This window comes from Vanacampus margaritifer, chromosome 4 (genome assembly GCF_051991255.1).
Source record: "Vanacampus margaritifer isolate UIUO_Vmar chromosome 4, RoL_Vmar_1.0, whole genome shotgun sequence".
Taxonomy (NCBI): Eukaryota; Metazoa; Chordata; class Actinopteri; order Syngnathiformes; family Syngnathidae; genus Vanacampus; species Vanacampus margaritifer.
Genome location: NC_135435.1, coordinates 24,041,258 through 24,058,791, shown reverse-complemented (window position 1 = coordinate 24,058,791; position 17,534 = coordinate 24,041,258). Strand labels below are relative to the sequence as shown.

Genomic DNA, 17,534 nt, shown 5'->3' with positions numbered 1-17,534 from the left:
ATGCTACCTGTCTGTCTGTCTGTCTGCCCGCCTCCTACTGCATGACAAACGCACGTATTCACTCGCGTCTCTGCTTTCACAACTGTTACAGAACTACGCTTGGGTAATTTACTCTTTGTCTCCTTAGCATCACGTTGCATACTTACCTTCAGGGTCGGCTTGATTTACGAGAAACATGCCAGTTTTGTTTTTTTTCCGCAACTCGTCTGATTGCATTCTCAGCAATTAGAGCATGAGGGGTTGCCAAGGCTGTAAATGCTCACACCTGCACAGAACTATTTGCCAGTAGTAGCACAAGGGAACAGGTGAATCACCGTATGGTGTTGAAAAAAGTGCTGTATAAGTGCACTCCATTTGTATATTCTCCGTTCTGTAATTGCAAAAGAAAGGTGGACTTCCTCTTGGTCATTGACATTTCACCATGACTCTAACTCTTCTTGTCCAGGTGTTTTTTTTTATTCTACTTTTGTGGGGTATCTTATCTTTGAAGTTAAAGGATCCACTAAGACGAGTTGCGGACAAAGGAGACAAGCAACTTGACTTAATGGATGTTGAAGCTGAACCGGGGTTGACTAAGGAAAGAACCGGAGACAAAAAGTGTCAGACTCGAGCTTTTCCACAAATTCCCAAAAAGCGTGTACCCGATCCCTTGCCCCTACACCTCTTACCGTCTTTACTAGTGCCTGGAGTCTATCCCAGCTGACTTAAGTTAACTCTTTGACTGCCAAAAACGTTAAATAACGTTTAGTAAAATCCTATGGAGGAGTGCCAAAGACGTTAAAATACGTTTTTTCAAAACAGGTGAAACTAACCATTTTCTATTGTTGATTACTGAAAAACAGAATAAGGTAGAAACTAACTTTTTTTTCTGATGAAAGATGAGAGTCCAATTTTTCATTTGGTAGTATGTGTGTTTCCATAGTCCAAACACATAATTTTCTGTGGACCTTGAAAGATCAGTCAAAAATGCTTAAATCGGCTGGCACCCATGGCATCCCTTTTCTGAAAACGTCTGGCAGTCAAAGAGTTAAAAGTAGGGTACAATCTGGACTGGTAGCCAGTTAAGTGTGGGACATATAAAGACAAAGAACCATTCACACATTGGGACAATTTTAGAGTCTTCAATAAACCTAACCCTAATAGAGGAACTGTTAACGTGCAACACAGAGATTTTCCAAAAGAGTTTCAAATCTGAATCTTCTGAATGTGGGGCAGACATGCTCGCCACCTTTCCTCATACTGCTGTTAAACATCTAAGAAGTAGCTGACAGGCCTTAAGTTGTGTATCTCCAGTGAAAGAAATGATACTGTTCTGCGGTTTTCATGTTCCAAAACCAAAACAATTCTCTTGGTACACCTTCCAAAAAAGCACTTTATCAGAACACCTCCACTTTTGTCCATAGAATCTTGACCCCGTCCTGGTCCCACGAGGTTACAAACGACCTCGGGCAGCCGTAACGCACTAAGTGTTGTCTCTCGTCCCTGTGCCACGGATTCTTTTTCACTTGGCCTGACAAAATTGTGCATTTATCAGTGTAATTACGCTGGTCGGAAGCACTGATGTTGTCTATTAGGTGGATTTCCATCCTGTTAAGAGCCCAGGGCCATTTAATGTATCCCCCCCCCCCCACTTGAGTGGACTGCTACACGATTCCGCGGCAGTCAGAGATTAAGTGTGGCGGTGGTGATGGCGGACCACCGTGCCTCGCAAGCCTTTGGGAAAAAAAGACCAAGCAAACTGTAACAAAGCCAAACTGAGATGAATGATTTTATTTACTTGTTTCTCTCTCTTTTTCTGTCTTTCTCTCGTTTGACTGAGTAATACTGTAGAAGCCAGGGAGGAGGAGGGGCCGAGGAAGGGCAAAAATCGATAAGGAGCGCATTACAGTAAAACGTATTGATTAGGAGACCTACGAGCAGCCAGTGGTCGTAGAGATGGTGGAATGATGCAATGCTTAAAGGAATTTATCCTTTGACTTTTGCATTAACCTTTTATTGACTGCTTTGCCTGTCCATAATTAACACTCACTTTAGCTAAAGTGGTTAGTTTGAGCGCAAAGGGGTTGGGGGTGCTCCAACCCTTATTGCGAAGCCTGAGGAGCGCCCACCCTGGCCGCGGTTCAAGTGCAGTTTGGGGCTTGAGGGTGGAGTTAGGGGATGCCTCTGCGGAATAGAGGCGATAGAAACCCATATACCTTTCACATTAGCATACCATTTGAGCAGCAGCCTGGCCTGGCTGGAAGGTTTCTGGGCAAATTGAAATGACTGATTGTATTGCCAATCTCTCTTGACTTGAGTGCCAGATGGGATAGTTAGGTCCATATCTGACTGGGGTTAATCCATTGGAACAGAGTGGACGCCCAAGGAACCACCACTTCTTCTATACTTTTTTTTTGTCTTTGACCTTAACGTTAAGGCACGCTGAGGTGCCACGGGTGAACCTTTTCAGGTGTTTGTGCATATCATCGCCGCCATCTCCCCACATAACTTAAAGGCACCTCACTTGGTGTTGACTTTTTGTTTGGGTTCCATTATAGGAAGCTGGCGAGCAAGAATACACTGACTGTGAATGTGTGTTGGATTACATGAACAATGTTAATCGCTGACCGTCATCCATTCATCCATTTTCTATATGCTTGTCCTCAGAGGTGGCAAATCCAGGTCCAGAAAGTAAAAACCCTGCCACAGTTTGCCTTTAGCCTTTTGTGCTAGCTAGCTAGCTAGCTAGCACAAAAGGCAGGTACCGAGCACATGGGGCTAAAGCCAAACTGTGGCAGGGTTTTTACTTTCTGGACCTGCATTTGCCATCTCTGTTTGTCCTCACTAACATCACAGGTGGACTAAGGCATAATTCGATCTGTATTTGGTCGAGAGGCATGGCACTGTACCCGAGACCAGGGGTAGGGAACCCTGGTCCCAAAGAGCCACTGTCCTGCCTGTCTTCCATGTCTCTCTCCACCAACACAGCTGATTTGATGAACAGGATCGTTATCAGGCTTCTACAGAGCTTGCTAATGAGCTGATAATATGAGTCAGCTGTGTTGGAGGAGGGAGACATGGAAAACAGGCGGGACCGCGTCTCTCGATGATCAGGGTTCGCTATACCTGTCCTCGACCACTGGATAACGTTGTTGGAGGTACTCAACCCAACCAGGTTCCTATGCCTTTGTATTAACACGTATATATTGACAGCCAAGAATGGCAGTCATTAAAGTATGAGTAGTTTTGTTTAATTTGGTTTTGTTATACAGTATTGTATTTATTATACAGTACCTGGACTTACCATGGCCCAATGGTGACTTCATGCTGATGTCAGCAGAACACACCAGCGCCTTGGTCACTTCACATTGCATATGAACGCCAGCCATGTCCTCCTCCTTTCCTCCTCCCCTCCTCCCTCCTCCTCCTTCTTCCTGAAGTGGCGCTTCCTTTAATTCGCGCCCTAAATAAATGATGAGAACATTTAAACACAAGGCTCGTTGCAAAGCCCCAAGGTCGCCTAATCGTATTATTTATGAAGTGATGTGCTACATAATGGTACTTAGCGCGTGTTAACAGATGCTATTATCAGGCCCGGATCCAGGGCGCCCAAGATATATTGGAGCGGCGCAATGTTAATGCCGTTTCCCGCGCTAACCGCACCAAAAAAAGCAGCACTTAGGCCGGGAGCCAGTGGAACATTAAGTGGCTCACGTTAAAATATATAACCGCAAATTGTGTCACCCTAATGTCCCTTCACCTCATCCATAACTGAGCCAGTGTGCATGCATGTGTGTGCGCGTGTGATGACATTCAACAAGCGGCGTCTAAGTACGCATGACGTTTGCAACTATCAAAAATAGGAATGTTTGATACCACTTTTTTTCAGACCAATACCAGTAGAAGTACTCAATACTTGAGTAGTGACTGATACTTCAATTTCTCCCTTATAAAAACAATGACAGATCATTTGAACCCTGGAGAACCCAAGAACCCTTTTCTTCTTTGCCAAATTATGAATTATACATTAAATGACTGCTATAAGTTCACTGAACACCAAAAATATATGTTTTTTCAATTTTAACCCTTGTTTTTTGAACTAGCTCAGAATTGCTAATTTATCAAAATATATATATTAAACATACTCCTAGGTATTCTGCAACATGATATGAAATAGATTAACAAAAAAAACACAATTTTACCATCTGATGGTTTGCTGAGAAGATGGTTTTGTTTGGATTGATTTCCCGCTCAACAAAACAGCATGTTGCCAGCCATCTTGTCACCACCACTCTGGCTCATGTAAGTGCAATATTCATCCACTAGATGGCCCCATGCAGGGGTCAGAAGTGGCACTCTGGACTTTTGAAGTTAAATTTGTAAAAAAAAATTAAAAAATAAAATAAAAAGCTCTTTGTTATTTGAGTAGCAGAATTTATAGGGGCCAAATTTGACCCCGTGGGATCTTCAGGGTTAAATAAATCCCTAAATATCCTAATATAGCATTTGCCCTTAAAACTCCACGAAATTAATAGCAATTTTCTATTCTTCTAATTTCTAGTTCCTGATCATAAAATGACCACATGTTTTTTTAAACCTAAATAAGACCCCTGGGTTTCTCCTTTCGTAACCGGAATTCTTGCTCATATAAACGCTTGTGTAATACCTCGATCGATTAGCGCAATGTTTTTCGCTGTGCCCATACTCGCTATTTTCTTCTTCTTCGCTTTTTTTTTTGATTCGCAAGTAATCTTGGTCTATGTAGTCCCGACTTTTATCCACAGCTCCGTCCTACTTGCTAAAGGAGCCTCCCTTGAATACATTGGTTTCTCCGCTGCATTTTCATGTTATTTTGTGTCTCTACGGCGAAAACGCCACAGTTTGTTCTTATATACACGTACAGTAAATACAAGTATATAAGTCCGTGCTTATGGCGTGTAACCCACCGGAAATACTCAAGCCGTTGTCAACAAACATGACGCTCGCAGCAAAGATGCACACTTCTGGAGCGATGAGGAAACAGACTACTTTAGTTAGCGCGGTGATTGAAATAAATATAATGTCTTTAATTGGACATAAAGCGAAAATGCCGTTATTTACGTATTTACGTAATCCGCGCGTCGAGGTCCGAGCAGGTTGTTCCAATTAAGCACAAATGAGCATCTTTCCGCCACGCATATAAACCGCGATTGTTTCAGAAAACGTATTTCTGACCTTAACCAGAATGTTGACTGCATGTAAACGTAGTCAATGACGGAGTCCGTTTGGCCCCAGAACAGATTGCTTCTTATGGGAAAAAAGTGTCTGGAATTTCCTGCATTCGGAACAGATTGTGTCGAACTGTATCGCAACTAACACGACTGACATCGACATGGCAGCCTGCTCCTCTCCCCCTTTGCACCCTGGGGTTAAAGGTCCATCTCGTCTGCCAAGAGGCGGCGGGGATGAGGAGTCGGGGGGAGCAGATTTACAATGACAACCTGCGAACAGCAGAGTAAATATTTACACTGCTCTGACAAAAGATGTGACCCGGGTCTGCCGGGGCCGTCCGACGCTGTCACATTTACACTTAACCCGCCATTATCCGTCATACTCCGCATTTCCATGACGTTTACGTCACAGCTTCCCGTGTTGTTACATGAGAGACACTTTGCTGACTCAGCACAAGAAAAGTGGTGAAAAGTCATCAAATACTGTGAAATAGAACAGTATGTAATAATAATGTTTTTGTGTGGCCCAATCAATTGCTTACATCTTTTATTTACCTGCGATTTTAACCCTGGAGAACCCAGTGGGTCAAATTTGGCCCCTATAAATTCTGCTACTCAAATAACAAAGACCTTTTTTTTTTTTTATAAATTTAACTTCAAAAGTCCAGAGTGCCACTTTTGACCCCTGCATAGGGCCATCTAGTGGATGAATATTGCACTTACATGAGCCAGAGTGATGGTGACAAGATGGCTGGCAAATCAATCCAAACAAAACCATCTTCTCAGCAAACCATCAGATGGTAAAAAAATATTTTTTTTATCATATCATGTTGCAGAATGCCTAGGAGTATGTTTTATATATATTTTTGATAAATTAGCAACTCTGAGCTAGTTCAAAAAAAAGGGTTAAAATTGAAAAAACATATTTTGGTGTTCAGTGAACTTAAGGCAGTCATTTAATGTATAATTCATAATTTTCCAAAGAAGAAAAGAGTTCTTGGGTTCTCCAGGGTTAAGTTAATTTGTATAAATACAGTACCTGTGCGTTTCCATTTGATCTTGTTGGAAATGTGTCCAAGTTCCCGGACTCTGTCCATTCGCAACACTGTTTTGATGTTGACGGGTGCGTTTGTTTCCTGTGTCCCGTCGGCCCAGGTGCCACTCCAACCTGGCCCAGACGTTGCCCCCCGAGGAGGCCCCGGTGGATCGTCCCTTCTGGGGCGCGGACGATCGCGATATGCCTCTGCCCTTCGATCTGGCTGACATCATCAACAGAGTGGAGTCGCTGCTGTGGAGGTGACGTTTCAAAATGGGTTTCGAATGGAGCGCTCTTTGCTCGACCACTATGAATGTTCATCGGCCGTTTTGCAAATACGCTTTCATGAAATGCATTGTTTCAAGCACATAAATAACTTCGTAAATGGCTATATTATTCTCTAAAGCTCAATATTTATCTCCTACTGCAAGTCATTTTATAGTATTTACAGTAAGGATGACTCGATCAATTGTTTCAATTATTCCATTATTTATTTTTGAATAAAGGTATTCAAAGGTAATACCTTTTAGATGGCTGTAAATCAGCAGTGGTTCAGATCCAGTAAAGAACTATAATATTTTATTCTTCACTTTAGAAATCAAGAAAATCTAAAAATCCAATCTTTTTCAGCCAGTAACAACCCGGATTTCCAATCAGTCCGATCGTATCGGGACAACCCTAATTCACAGCAAAAGCATTCGACATCATGGTCTTTTTTTCTTTTCTTTTTTTTACAACAAACTTCATATTTCCTTCTATTTTCATTTCCCATAGGTTTAATGGCCAGGTGTCCCAATAATTTTGTTTATATAGCATACAGTGCCGAACGCTGTAATTTCTTTCCGGGATAGTGGTCAACCTCAGATTTGTTTGTAGTTCAAAAGTAGTTTATTCCTATACGAAATAACAGATGTTGAACTGATCAATTCTATATTATTTTAATTTTAATTTTAATTTTAATTTTTATTTTTATTTTTATTTTTATTAAGAATTTTATTTTTATTATTATTATTATTATTATTATTATGCACTCTAAACTGAGCTCTTAAAAGGTAAGGTTATATTAGTTTTGGATTTTTCATTATACCGTATTTTTCTGATATAATGCACACAAAGTCCTTAAAATTTTTTTTAAAAAAATCAGCAGTCATTTCTTTGCAAAAATCAACTTATCCGGCTCCATTTTCATCGGAATCCAAAATTCCCAGAAAACTTGACATTTTGACAAGATGCATTTTGTCCCTTAAACAGAATGTGAAGGATCCAACATGGCCTCAAAACGGACGTGAAAGAAAATGGGGGAAAAAAATCTGACACCAGTTTTTCCAAACGACCCCGACGTCAGCCGAGGTGGACGGCGCCGCCGACGACAAATCTGTCGCCATCCCGACCGAGAGGAATTTTTCATGGCTTCATCTCCATCGCCCTGCAGCCCAAACCTCCCAGTCCCCTCAATATAAACGCATCATAGCGCTTTAGTGACATGCTAACAACACGAGCTTAGCATCAAGCTACTAGTGTAACCACACGTACAGTACGTGGTATCCGCATTTCAGTGTTTAACTATTTACCATGTCATTGTATCACCTAATATCACGTAACCCAGCTTTGTTTTTAAAGGGGCCGTTGTCAGTATTCACAGTTAATTCAATGTTAAAAAAAAAATGCTCCCGTGGTTTTCAAGTGAGGCCATTTTGTTCCCGGACTGACCAAAGGAGTCCGGTGAAACTGCCGTATGCTCCATTTTCAAGCAAAACTGAATATTTATTGTAAATGGTAGCGGACTAAAAAAAATCAGTTATCTGAAGGCAACTTTCAAATCAGCTCACGTTCTAGTCAGCGCTTGAGCTGCTACTATCTGCAACCCTTCAGTTATTTGATTGCTCTATATTGGACCCAGAACACCGTGATTAAAGTCAGCACATGTTCTAGTCGGCGCTCGAGCCACTTCAATTTGTCAGCACTCTACCAGTCAGTTTCCATCTCCTTTTTTTGTAAGTTCAAAGCAAGAACATTTAAAATGGCGTCCGACCAAGACGACCGAGGAAGCTGAAGGGACAAGTTAAACGAGTTCTAGTCAGCTGTGACTATCAACCCAAAAGTTTGAGTATTATCGTTCTTTATTCGAGTAGAAGTTTGAGTTTTTTATTCCCAGACCGAACCAAAGTACGACTGAATCTAGTGAGGATGTTTCGATTGCAAGTTCTCGTCAGCACTCTACCACTCACAATTTAAATCTCTGCAATCCTATATTAGTTCAAAGCAAGAACTCTAAAGATTTTGAAGGGCATCTTTCCCATTTCAAGTGAAATCCCTTTAGTAGGTCCTAGTCTGAGCTCTTCATCCCAAACTTCTTAGAATGTCTTTTAATTTATTAAAGCAAGAATCATGTTAGATTTTAATTCCTAGACTGACCAAAGAAAGAAAGCAGAAAAGATTCAATTACGCCGGCGTATATGCGAGCCTCCGGGAATTCCCGCCAGTTGTTTGTTCTCAAGCCGCCGAAACTGATGAAAGGATGTGCCGGAAGTACAACACCGGAAAATACGCTCCTTCGTTACAGCTGTTCGTTGGCGTTTAATTGCCCCAAAAGTGTGTCAAACACCCTGGAAAGCTGCGGGCTAAACGACGATCCGACGCTTCTGACAAGATCCTAAAAAGGGGGCAGACCTCCATGTTTGATTTTTTTTCTATCTTGACGACGATGAAGTAGACGACTCTTTCCAATCACAAAAATTCTGATTGCACTTTTTGTTGTTGTTGAAGTTTTTTAGTTGTTGATGTTTTTTGGTTGCCAAACACTGTTGTTCTCTCGCTGCACTTTTGCTATTTGTTGTCAAGAGTTTTGTTTTTGTAGAGCGGCATTAGCGTTGTACGCATCCCTCTGTGCTCTCCCTTTGCCACAGCTTGTCCGTCTGACGCAATAGGAATGTCGAAAAATAAAATACGGCGTTTTATCCTATTTGTGTGTCTCGTTTTAGCTTGTGTTCTAGGCAAATTTGATTCGAAAATATACGGATTGTTTTGCATGCGAGATGACAAAAGATATGTTCTCGTCGTCTTGTCAACCCACCTACAGAAATTTTAAACTGTTCAAATTTCTCATTTTTACATAGGCAGGATGTTGAATGGTGTCCAAGGTAACTAACTACGCCTAAGAACATTTTTCGCCCCACACGCAATTCATTGTACATTTTTTGTCCTCAACTTACTCTGATGACCTGCCCTGAATGGAATTAACTAGAAGCTGCTGATAGTGATCCGCAAAACAGGCTTCCAAACGATCATCAGTTATGGTGGAACGGTACTCGGACGTATTGCTTTTATCAATGGGCGGAAAATGCCGCTTCACATTGCGTTTCATCGGCAGACGAGGCAAACACAGTTTGAGAAGGACATTTTGAAAAAGAAGTCCTCCTCCCTCTCTTTATTGAAATGGTAAGTTTTTTGCTTCTTACTTGGTCGGCTAATCATTTTTATACCATATCTTACCAGTGAAAACTACTACACTATGGCCTTAACTACTGTCAGAAGGGCCCGGCCGATTATTACATCATTACAGCAACATTATGTTCCCCTTAATTCGTTATAATCGAAGAAAAATCGCGGTTTCCGACGCTGTGAAAGTACCCTGGATGCACCATTTTGCTTGTGTAGCATTAGCAACTAGCAAGGGTGTAGTGTATGTTGTTCTGTTGTCCCCCAAGCGTCCTTTAAAGCTGTTTAATGACATTCGAGTTAAAGTTAACTGTAAAACTAAACACACAACAATAAGAATAACATCCACTGTATACTTAAATACAAAACATGCTTAGTTTTTAAAACGTCGCTAACCTAGCGCCAAAGCTAAAAGCGAAGGGAGGATCCTATTCAAATGCTAACTGGAAGTTAGCATCCACTTTGGGAGTGTTTTTCCTCCAAATAATGAATATTCACACACAAAGTTTGTGGGAACACAGGTGAGATAACACTACGCAAAGGCACAAATTCTTCCCAATGTGTAAAAAAAAAAAAGAGTTATTTTAATAGAATGCAATCGTAACTTTCTTTTGTAGCTTACTCGCTTTAAGTGGGTACACTTACTTTTATGCATTATATATATATATATATATATATATATATATATATATATATATATATATTTTATAATCAGCTGATTAATGGTAATCAGTATTTTTTTCTGCCAAAAATCGGTATCAACATCGGCCTGAAAAAATGCATATTGGTCGGGCCCTAGTCAGAACCTTCTGTAAGAATCACTTAAAGCTCTATCAGAGACACCAGTGTAGTAGAAGTGCTGTCACATGCCATCTCTCTAAGTGCCGTCTGTAAAAAAAAAAAAAAAAAATTAACATGTTCTTAAAACAAAACACATGAACAGGTGTTTTACAACCATCCATCATTCTTTACCCCAAACTGCTCACTCACATGGCCTGTCTTCTAATCACATCTGTGTAACAGGACTCTTTATTTTTGGTCTCGATGCTGTCTGTTCCTCCAAGGTTCAAAGGACGCGGCTGAATTAGCGTCGGGCGCTTCATCATTCTGATTGATGGATTGACTGACGGACCGATGTCACTGGCAGGGATGGGAAGATGGCAAATTCTCTGTGTGTCTCTCACCAAGAACGCCCCCTCCCCCCCCATACCGGGGGTGCAAACTCTTCCCTCCACAAACACACACACGCACCAACCTCTGAGGTCACTCATGTTAACTACTTCCTGTAGTGGCTGAGCGACTGAGTGATGGATGGTCGCAGTGGCCTCTCCCCTCAGGGGCCGACTTGGACAAAAGGGCCCCCACTTGGAGAGACAATTACACGGCGCTGGCGCTGATGGCCACAGGTATGCATTGTTGTGCTCGGGGTCACACGCAGCCGAGCCACCGTCAATTAGGCCCAACAATAGCTGTGCAGAGAGATAAAATAACCAGGTGTGTGCTGGAGAAAGGTATCGCTTTTGGGGTCACACTCCAGTCAAATGTTACACTCGCAGAAACGGGGGTTATTTTGGTAACATGTTAAGATTCATTTGGGTTATCAAACTGTAGGGTTGAGACTACAATGCTGGCTAAATTAGGTTAAAAGCAATGTAGAGTAAACTGACCACATTTGTGTGGTTTAGGTATGAGGCCAGACAATTTTTAATCGGTTCATTCATGAAAAATTAAAATATAATTCATTTTCTAACCCATCTAATGATGACAAAAAAGTCTATTGATCCCACATTGGGGAAATTCATTGATAGAGTAGAACAAAAATGACAACAAATGAGAGCCAGAAAGCAATTTTTCAGGAAAAATAATAATTTAAAATCCACATAAATTCAAATAAATTATGGAAACATTTTTAAATGTCTGTGTTAATATTTAACTACTGTATAATGAATTATACAAATTAAAGAATATTGTAATTGTATTATTATTTTCATTACATTTTATTATTTTCACACCATAGCAAACAAACAACAAATAACATCTACAAAATAACATCTACAGTCATGGTTTGATGAAATAAAACAAACATTAATATTACAAGCAGGAATAAATCTTAAGTTACAAAAAATCAATTGGGAATAATTAAGAGATTTTTGTGTCTTTTTTTTTTTTTAAAGATATGATTTGAATGATTGAGCCAAAAATTGCAATGTGCAAAATAATGTCAGCTCTGATTGGCTGTTATCTAGCAAATGCATGAGATATAAGTACACTATAAGCAAGAAAAATAAAATGGCATTATCTATTAAATTAAGATCAGCAAAATGTTGCATTTTACTTGGACATGATCTGACTTGTTTGAGTGTGTTGAGCAAAGTTCTGGAGAGAGACTATGCATTTTATTTCATGAGACCTTGACAGTGCATTATATGACAAACGATGACATTTCAGTGTGTGGGCCGGTCTAAGTCAAAATGCCAGGGATGACAACCCCCCCCCCCCCACACACACACACACACACACACCAAAAAAAACCTGCTGTGAAAACTAATGTAGTCATTTAGCATGTTTTGAGGTCATCATATAGGGCCGGTGTAAGTCCAAATGCCAGGGATGATTCCCCCCACCCCCCCCCACCCCAAAAAAAAAAACTGCTGTGAAAACTAATGTAGTCATTTACCATGTTTTGAGGTCATCATATAGGGCCGGTCTAAGTCAAAATGCCAGGGATGACCTCCCCCCACCCCCACCCCCACCCCCCCACCCCCCCCAAAAAAATGCTGTAAAAATTAATGTAGTCATTTACCATGTTTTGAGGTCATCATATAGGGCCGGTGTAAGTCAAAATGCCAGGGATGATCCCTAAAAAAAATGCTGTAAAAACGAATGTAGTCATTTAGCATGTTTTGAGGTCATCATATAGGGCCGGTGTAAGTCCAAATGCCAGGGATGATTACCCCCCCCCAAAAAAAACTGCTGTGAAAACTAATGTAGTCATTTACCATGTTTTGAGGTCATCATATAGGGCCGGTCTAAGTCAAAATGCCAGGGATGACCCCCCCAAAAAAGAAAATGCTGTAAAAACTAATGTAGTCATTTACCATGTTTTGAGGTCATTATATAGGGCCAAATGTAAAAATAAATAAATAAAGTGTAATAATATAATTGAATAAGTAATATAAATATAGAAGTAAATAAGTATAATGTCAATATGTAAATGTAAAAAAATAAGTGTATAAGTTTAAAAATATTTCCTAAATATATACGCAAATATTAAAAACAAATCTAAACAATGTTTCAAAACTATAATAAAAATTTATAACATACTTCTGCCTGAAACCCAGTGTAGCCCATGAACCTTTTCTATAAAAAAAAAGAAACCTTTATCCAGGGAATGTTTCCATGAGGCAAAAACGGCACCCTATGTTTAATCCTTCCTATTTGCAAACTATTTCACAGCATATGACGTGTACAGTTGTCCGTGGGAATGTTTGTATGAAGGGACAGATGAACGCAAACGTATCTCATGTGCGTAGAGCAGGTTCCAGAGTGCAAGCCAGTGCCGGAGGGCCCTTGTGGGAGGGCCACAGAAGCAGAGGAGGTAATTGTAGAAGAGTCAAAGATAGCATCGCAGCTTCGGGGCTGCTGTCAGCGCCGCGACGGGCCGCGCTCATTTGTCAGCGCCGCACACAAACACCAATCGGCGCTGACGAAACACCGCCACTTGACTGACCGCATGTTAAGCAGCGTTGCTGTTTGGGCCACTGATGAGGTCCTGAACGAGGCACATTGCAGACAGTTTAGCTAAGTATGAGACTCGGCTCTACTTGGCTATCACTGAAACATGTGATTTATAGCGATTGCGTTATGAGAGTAATGCCCTTGCATTTGGGAAAGGAGAGCCAGTTGACGTTTGTAGAGTAAAACAAAGCAAAAAAATTTAAAAAAAAGTTTTCTGTGTCACAGACCAGCTCAGTGACCTTGTGGTAAAGTTTTCTCCCTGAGACTGGGAAATAAAAATTGCCACCCGGTTTGACACTCCGAGTTAAGGGTTGGAATTGGGGGATCAGATCACCAAATGATTCCTGAGCGTGACACCGCTTCTCTTCGCTACCTCGGGATAGGTCAAATGCAGAGAACAGATTTCACCCCACTTAGATGTGTGTGTTTCTATCCGTGGTATCGAACATCCCTGATGTTCGTGAATACATTTTGCAACAGTGCATGTCTGGAGAGAAAGTTGAGGATCATGGATTGCGATTCTCAGCCGAGTGCGAAGTGGTTGGGATGAAAATCAGCACCCCCAAATCCGAGACCAAGGTCCTGAGTCGGAAAAGGGTGGCATGCCCTCTCCGGGTAGGGGATGAGATCCTGCACCAAGTGGAGTAGTTGAAGTATCTTGGGGTCGAGTGAGGGCAGGATGGAGCGGGAGATCGACAGGCAGATCGGTGCAGCGTCTGCAGTAATGCGGACTCTGTATCGGTCCGTTGCGGTGAAGAGTCGAAAGGCGAAGCTCTCGATTTATCGGCCCATCTACGTTCCAACCCTCACTTTTGGTCACAAGCTGTGGGTCATGACCGAAAGAACAAGATCCCGGATTCAAGCAGCCGAAATGAGTTTCCTCCGCAGGGTGTCCGGGCTCTCCCTTAGAGATAGGGTGAGAAGCGCTCGGCGGTCCGGGAGCGACTCAGAGTCGAGCCGCTACTCCTCTGCATTGAGAGGAACCATTCGAGGTGGCTCATGCATCTGGTTCAGATGCCTCCTGGAGAGGTGTACCGGGCATGTCCCACCGGCGGCCCGGCCTGGGAATGCCTCGTGATCCCGTCGGAGGAGCTGGTTGAAGTGGCTGGGGGAGAGGGAGTCTGGGCTTCCCTGCTAAAGCTGCTTGCCCTAACGATCCAACCCCGGATTAAGCGGTAAATAATGGCTGGATGGATGGATGCATCTCTGGAGGAGGTCTTGTAGGGACCGGGGAGGCCTCGCAGATCAGACGCCTCAGACCCCAAATGTGGGGCGTGTTTCTGGGTCACCGCACTCGCACCCGACATCACGCGTCCTGCAAGACTCCCTTGACCCATTTCCTCTCTTTCAGACTTGAAAGGAACACAAATATGGACTTCCTGAATTTCTCTTTTCCTGCCCTTCGTAATCACCAAGCCCCGCCCACCCTGTGCTTTCCGTGAGTGTCGCGTCTCACTTGCTTAGCGTCGCTGCCCGAGTTAGCAACCCCGCCATTCATATGAGCAGGATTAAGTGGATCATTTTCCGGGGTTAGCGGCCGCTTCACCGCCAAGTGGTTTTGATGTCAGGCCAAGCATAATTGAGTCATCTACATCTCATCTAAAATGGATGAAAGGACTTTTTGATATCCCCGCTGTGTGCATCCCCCCTCATCACTTCCTCTGCAGGAAGGAGCAGAACAAGAACAGAAATCCAGGACAAGAAATATCAATATTCTGTGATTCTTATTGCTCAATTATTACCTATCGTCGGTGATTGGTTGGGAAAATAAAACGGCATCCATTTTGGCTCAAGTCTGGGAAACTTCGGTATTGCATGCTGGGAAATAGCCGGGTGGCGGGGAGGTGATGAATTCATCAGGAAAACGCTCACTTTATCTGCTCCAACCTTGAAGATGAATTGGCGGTTGGTTCTCCTAAACGCCCCCACTCACATACACGTACTCTCTCACAAATATCCCCAACGCTGCTGCCCCCTTGATTGACAGCTCTTCAAATGAGCATCTTGAGTAGCGCCGGGGCTCTTGGCCTCCAAGTAAGTGGGCCGTCAAATTACATCCAAGGGACCGGCTGGCCCTCTCTCCCCCCTGGCAGAGGTCTATTTATTTGTCTGTTTATTTGCTTGCTTTAAATATTTGGCGGCGGTGGGAGAGATGGGGGGGGAAATATTGAATTTTTGTCCTCCGGTCAGAGTCCCCTCATATTTAGTTAATAAAGAGCAGAGGAGGTTGTTTGCCCAGTGAAGAGCAGCAGGATACGGGACTTTATTTAAGGAACTCCTCAGAGAGAGCTGCTGACCTTCTTCTCATGGAGGAGCGAGCTTGTGTACACTGTGCTCGCTCGCTCTCTCTCTCTCTCTCCTCAATCTATCCATTTTTTTCTCTTCCTTTCCCTTCTGCTTATCTGTCACTTCCTCCCAGCATCTTTCTCCAGTGCAGTACAGTACAACCGACCCCCCACCCCGTCCACCCCCCATTGGCCTGTCTTTGTGCACAGCCTCACTCTATTTGACTGCGCTGTCTTCTCAGGGGTCCCGTGGGCTGCGTCCAGGTTAAACTCTTAATTGCCTCGGCGCTGGCTCGATGCAGACCAGACGCTCCCTATGCAAGAAAATGGCAGAAGTGGGAGGCACTGTTTCAAAAAGCTTAGACAGTAAATGTTTTGTTTATATATGTGAGTTACGGGATTATGTATATACATACTATAATCAAGATAGCCACCTGTCGTCCTACATTTAGGTTGGTTAGTTGGTTGGTATACACAAATAAAACCGATTTTTTTTTTCTGGGGAAACAAATCAATCAAATATTCACTAGGGATGTAACGATTTGTACACTAGATGTAGACGTTTTATCACGATTTATCACATTTGTGATCTTCAAAATAAAATCTTCCCAATACAGTAATACATGGATATCAGTGGCTTGGAACACTTTTATTTTGAAGTTGTTCCTGGCAACGCGTGATGTTGTAGCGGCTGTCTTGACTTATGTTCCCGACTGGAAATTGCATAGTTGGACTCCAGTTGAAGTTTTGATTGGCATCAACATCAGTACAACTTTATTCTGAAATCATGTTTAATCGCTAACTAAAGATGTTATTTAAAAAAAAAAAAAATCTTCAGTTAATTCTGCAGGCGTTTCATACTGCAGATGTTGCCAGTGTTAGCAGCTAGTAGCTAGCAGCTAGCCGCTAAGCAAGTGCCCCATATAGGCTGTCAAACTTTTCAAAGACAGTTGAATTGGGGAAATTGGCTCTACACACTTTGATGACGACAGCTTCACACAGTTTCTAACCCTAACCTCTTGGCCCAAAATCTCACTCATGTTTCTCGAGAAGAAAGTACAGTTTGCGGCTAACCACAGTTTCAATTAAGGAAAAAAACGAATTGGTTGTTCATTAAGTGAAATTGATTTTTTTTTTCCTTTTGATTCAGAATTGTTTTTTTAATCAAGTAAAAATGCACAGTATATTTTTTTTCTATTTGATCTAAATACTTGATTACTCAATAGAATTTTCAGTAGGTGATCCGATTACCCAAAATGTTCGATCGCTGCAGCCCTCGTCACTTTATTTTCTTACGATCTAAAGAAATCGATCTGTGCTTGTCAAGTTGGACTTCTGGATGAGATGTATTGATTTATATCAGAAAGTAATCAGTTGATTGTATTGATACAAGGAAAAATGCATTGGATTCATCCATGACGTACTTTATATGGAGGGGTACAGTATATGCGACTCGCCTCTTTGCCTACCATGTTTTCACCAACCGACTTATGTACCTACTAACAGAAGCAAATTACCACCTCGACACCTACCACCCTACGGACCGCTATACATAACTACAAACCTTCCTACCTTATGTACTTATAAGCTACCCATTTACTGTACCAAGCCACCTAACTACTGTACAAGCCTGCCGACCTACGACTACTACTGATAATCATTTTTATTTGTAATACACTAAATTCTCAAAGTGGCAAAAGCGTTACAAAATGATATATCAAAATAAATCAAAAATAGCAACATCAGTCTTAAATATAATAATAATAAATATTCATTATGTTTTGTATGATTCAGGAAAATCAATGTAATTGATTTGATGACACTATCTACAGAAGGTATAGTCTCTCA

At 41.9% G+C, this 17,534-nt stretch overlaps 1 protein-coding gene across 2 annotated transcripts in view; it reads left to right on the top strand.

The window, feature by feature from the left end:
* fto (FTO alpha-ketoglutarate dependent dioxygenase) overlaps positions 1-9,187 on the top strand; it is a 165,868-nt gene extending 156,681 nt beyond the window's left edge. For both annotated transcript variants that reach the window (XM_077564180.1, XM_077564179.1), the window contains 2 exons: positions 6,345-6,485; positions 7,477-9,187. In XM_077564180.1, the coding sequence (XP_077420306.1) occupies positions 6,345-6,485; positions 7,477-7,483 (148 nt within the window). In that variant the 3' untranslated portion in view covers positions 7,484-9,187. The remainder of the gene's footprint in view (positions 1-6,344; positions 6,486-7,476) is intronic.
* Positions 9,188-17,534: the final 8,347 nt, after the last annotated feature.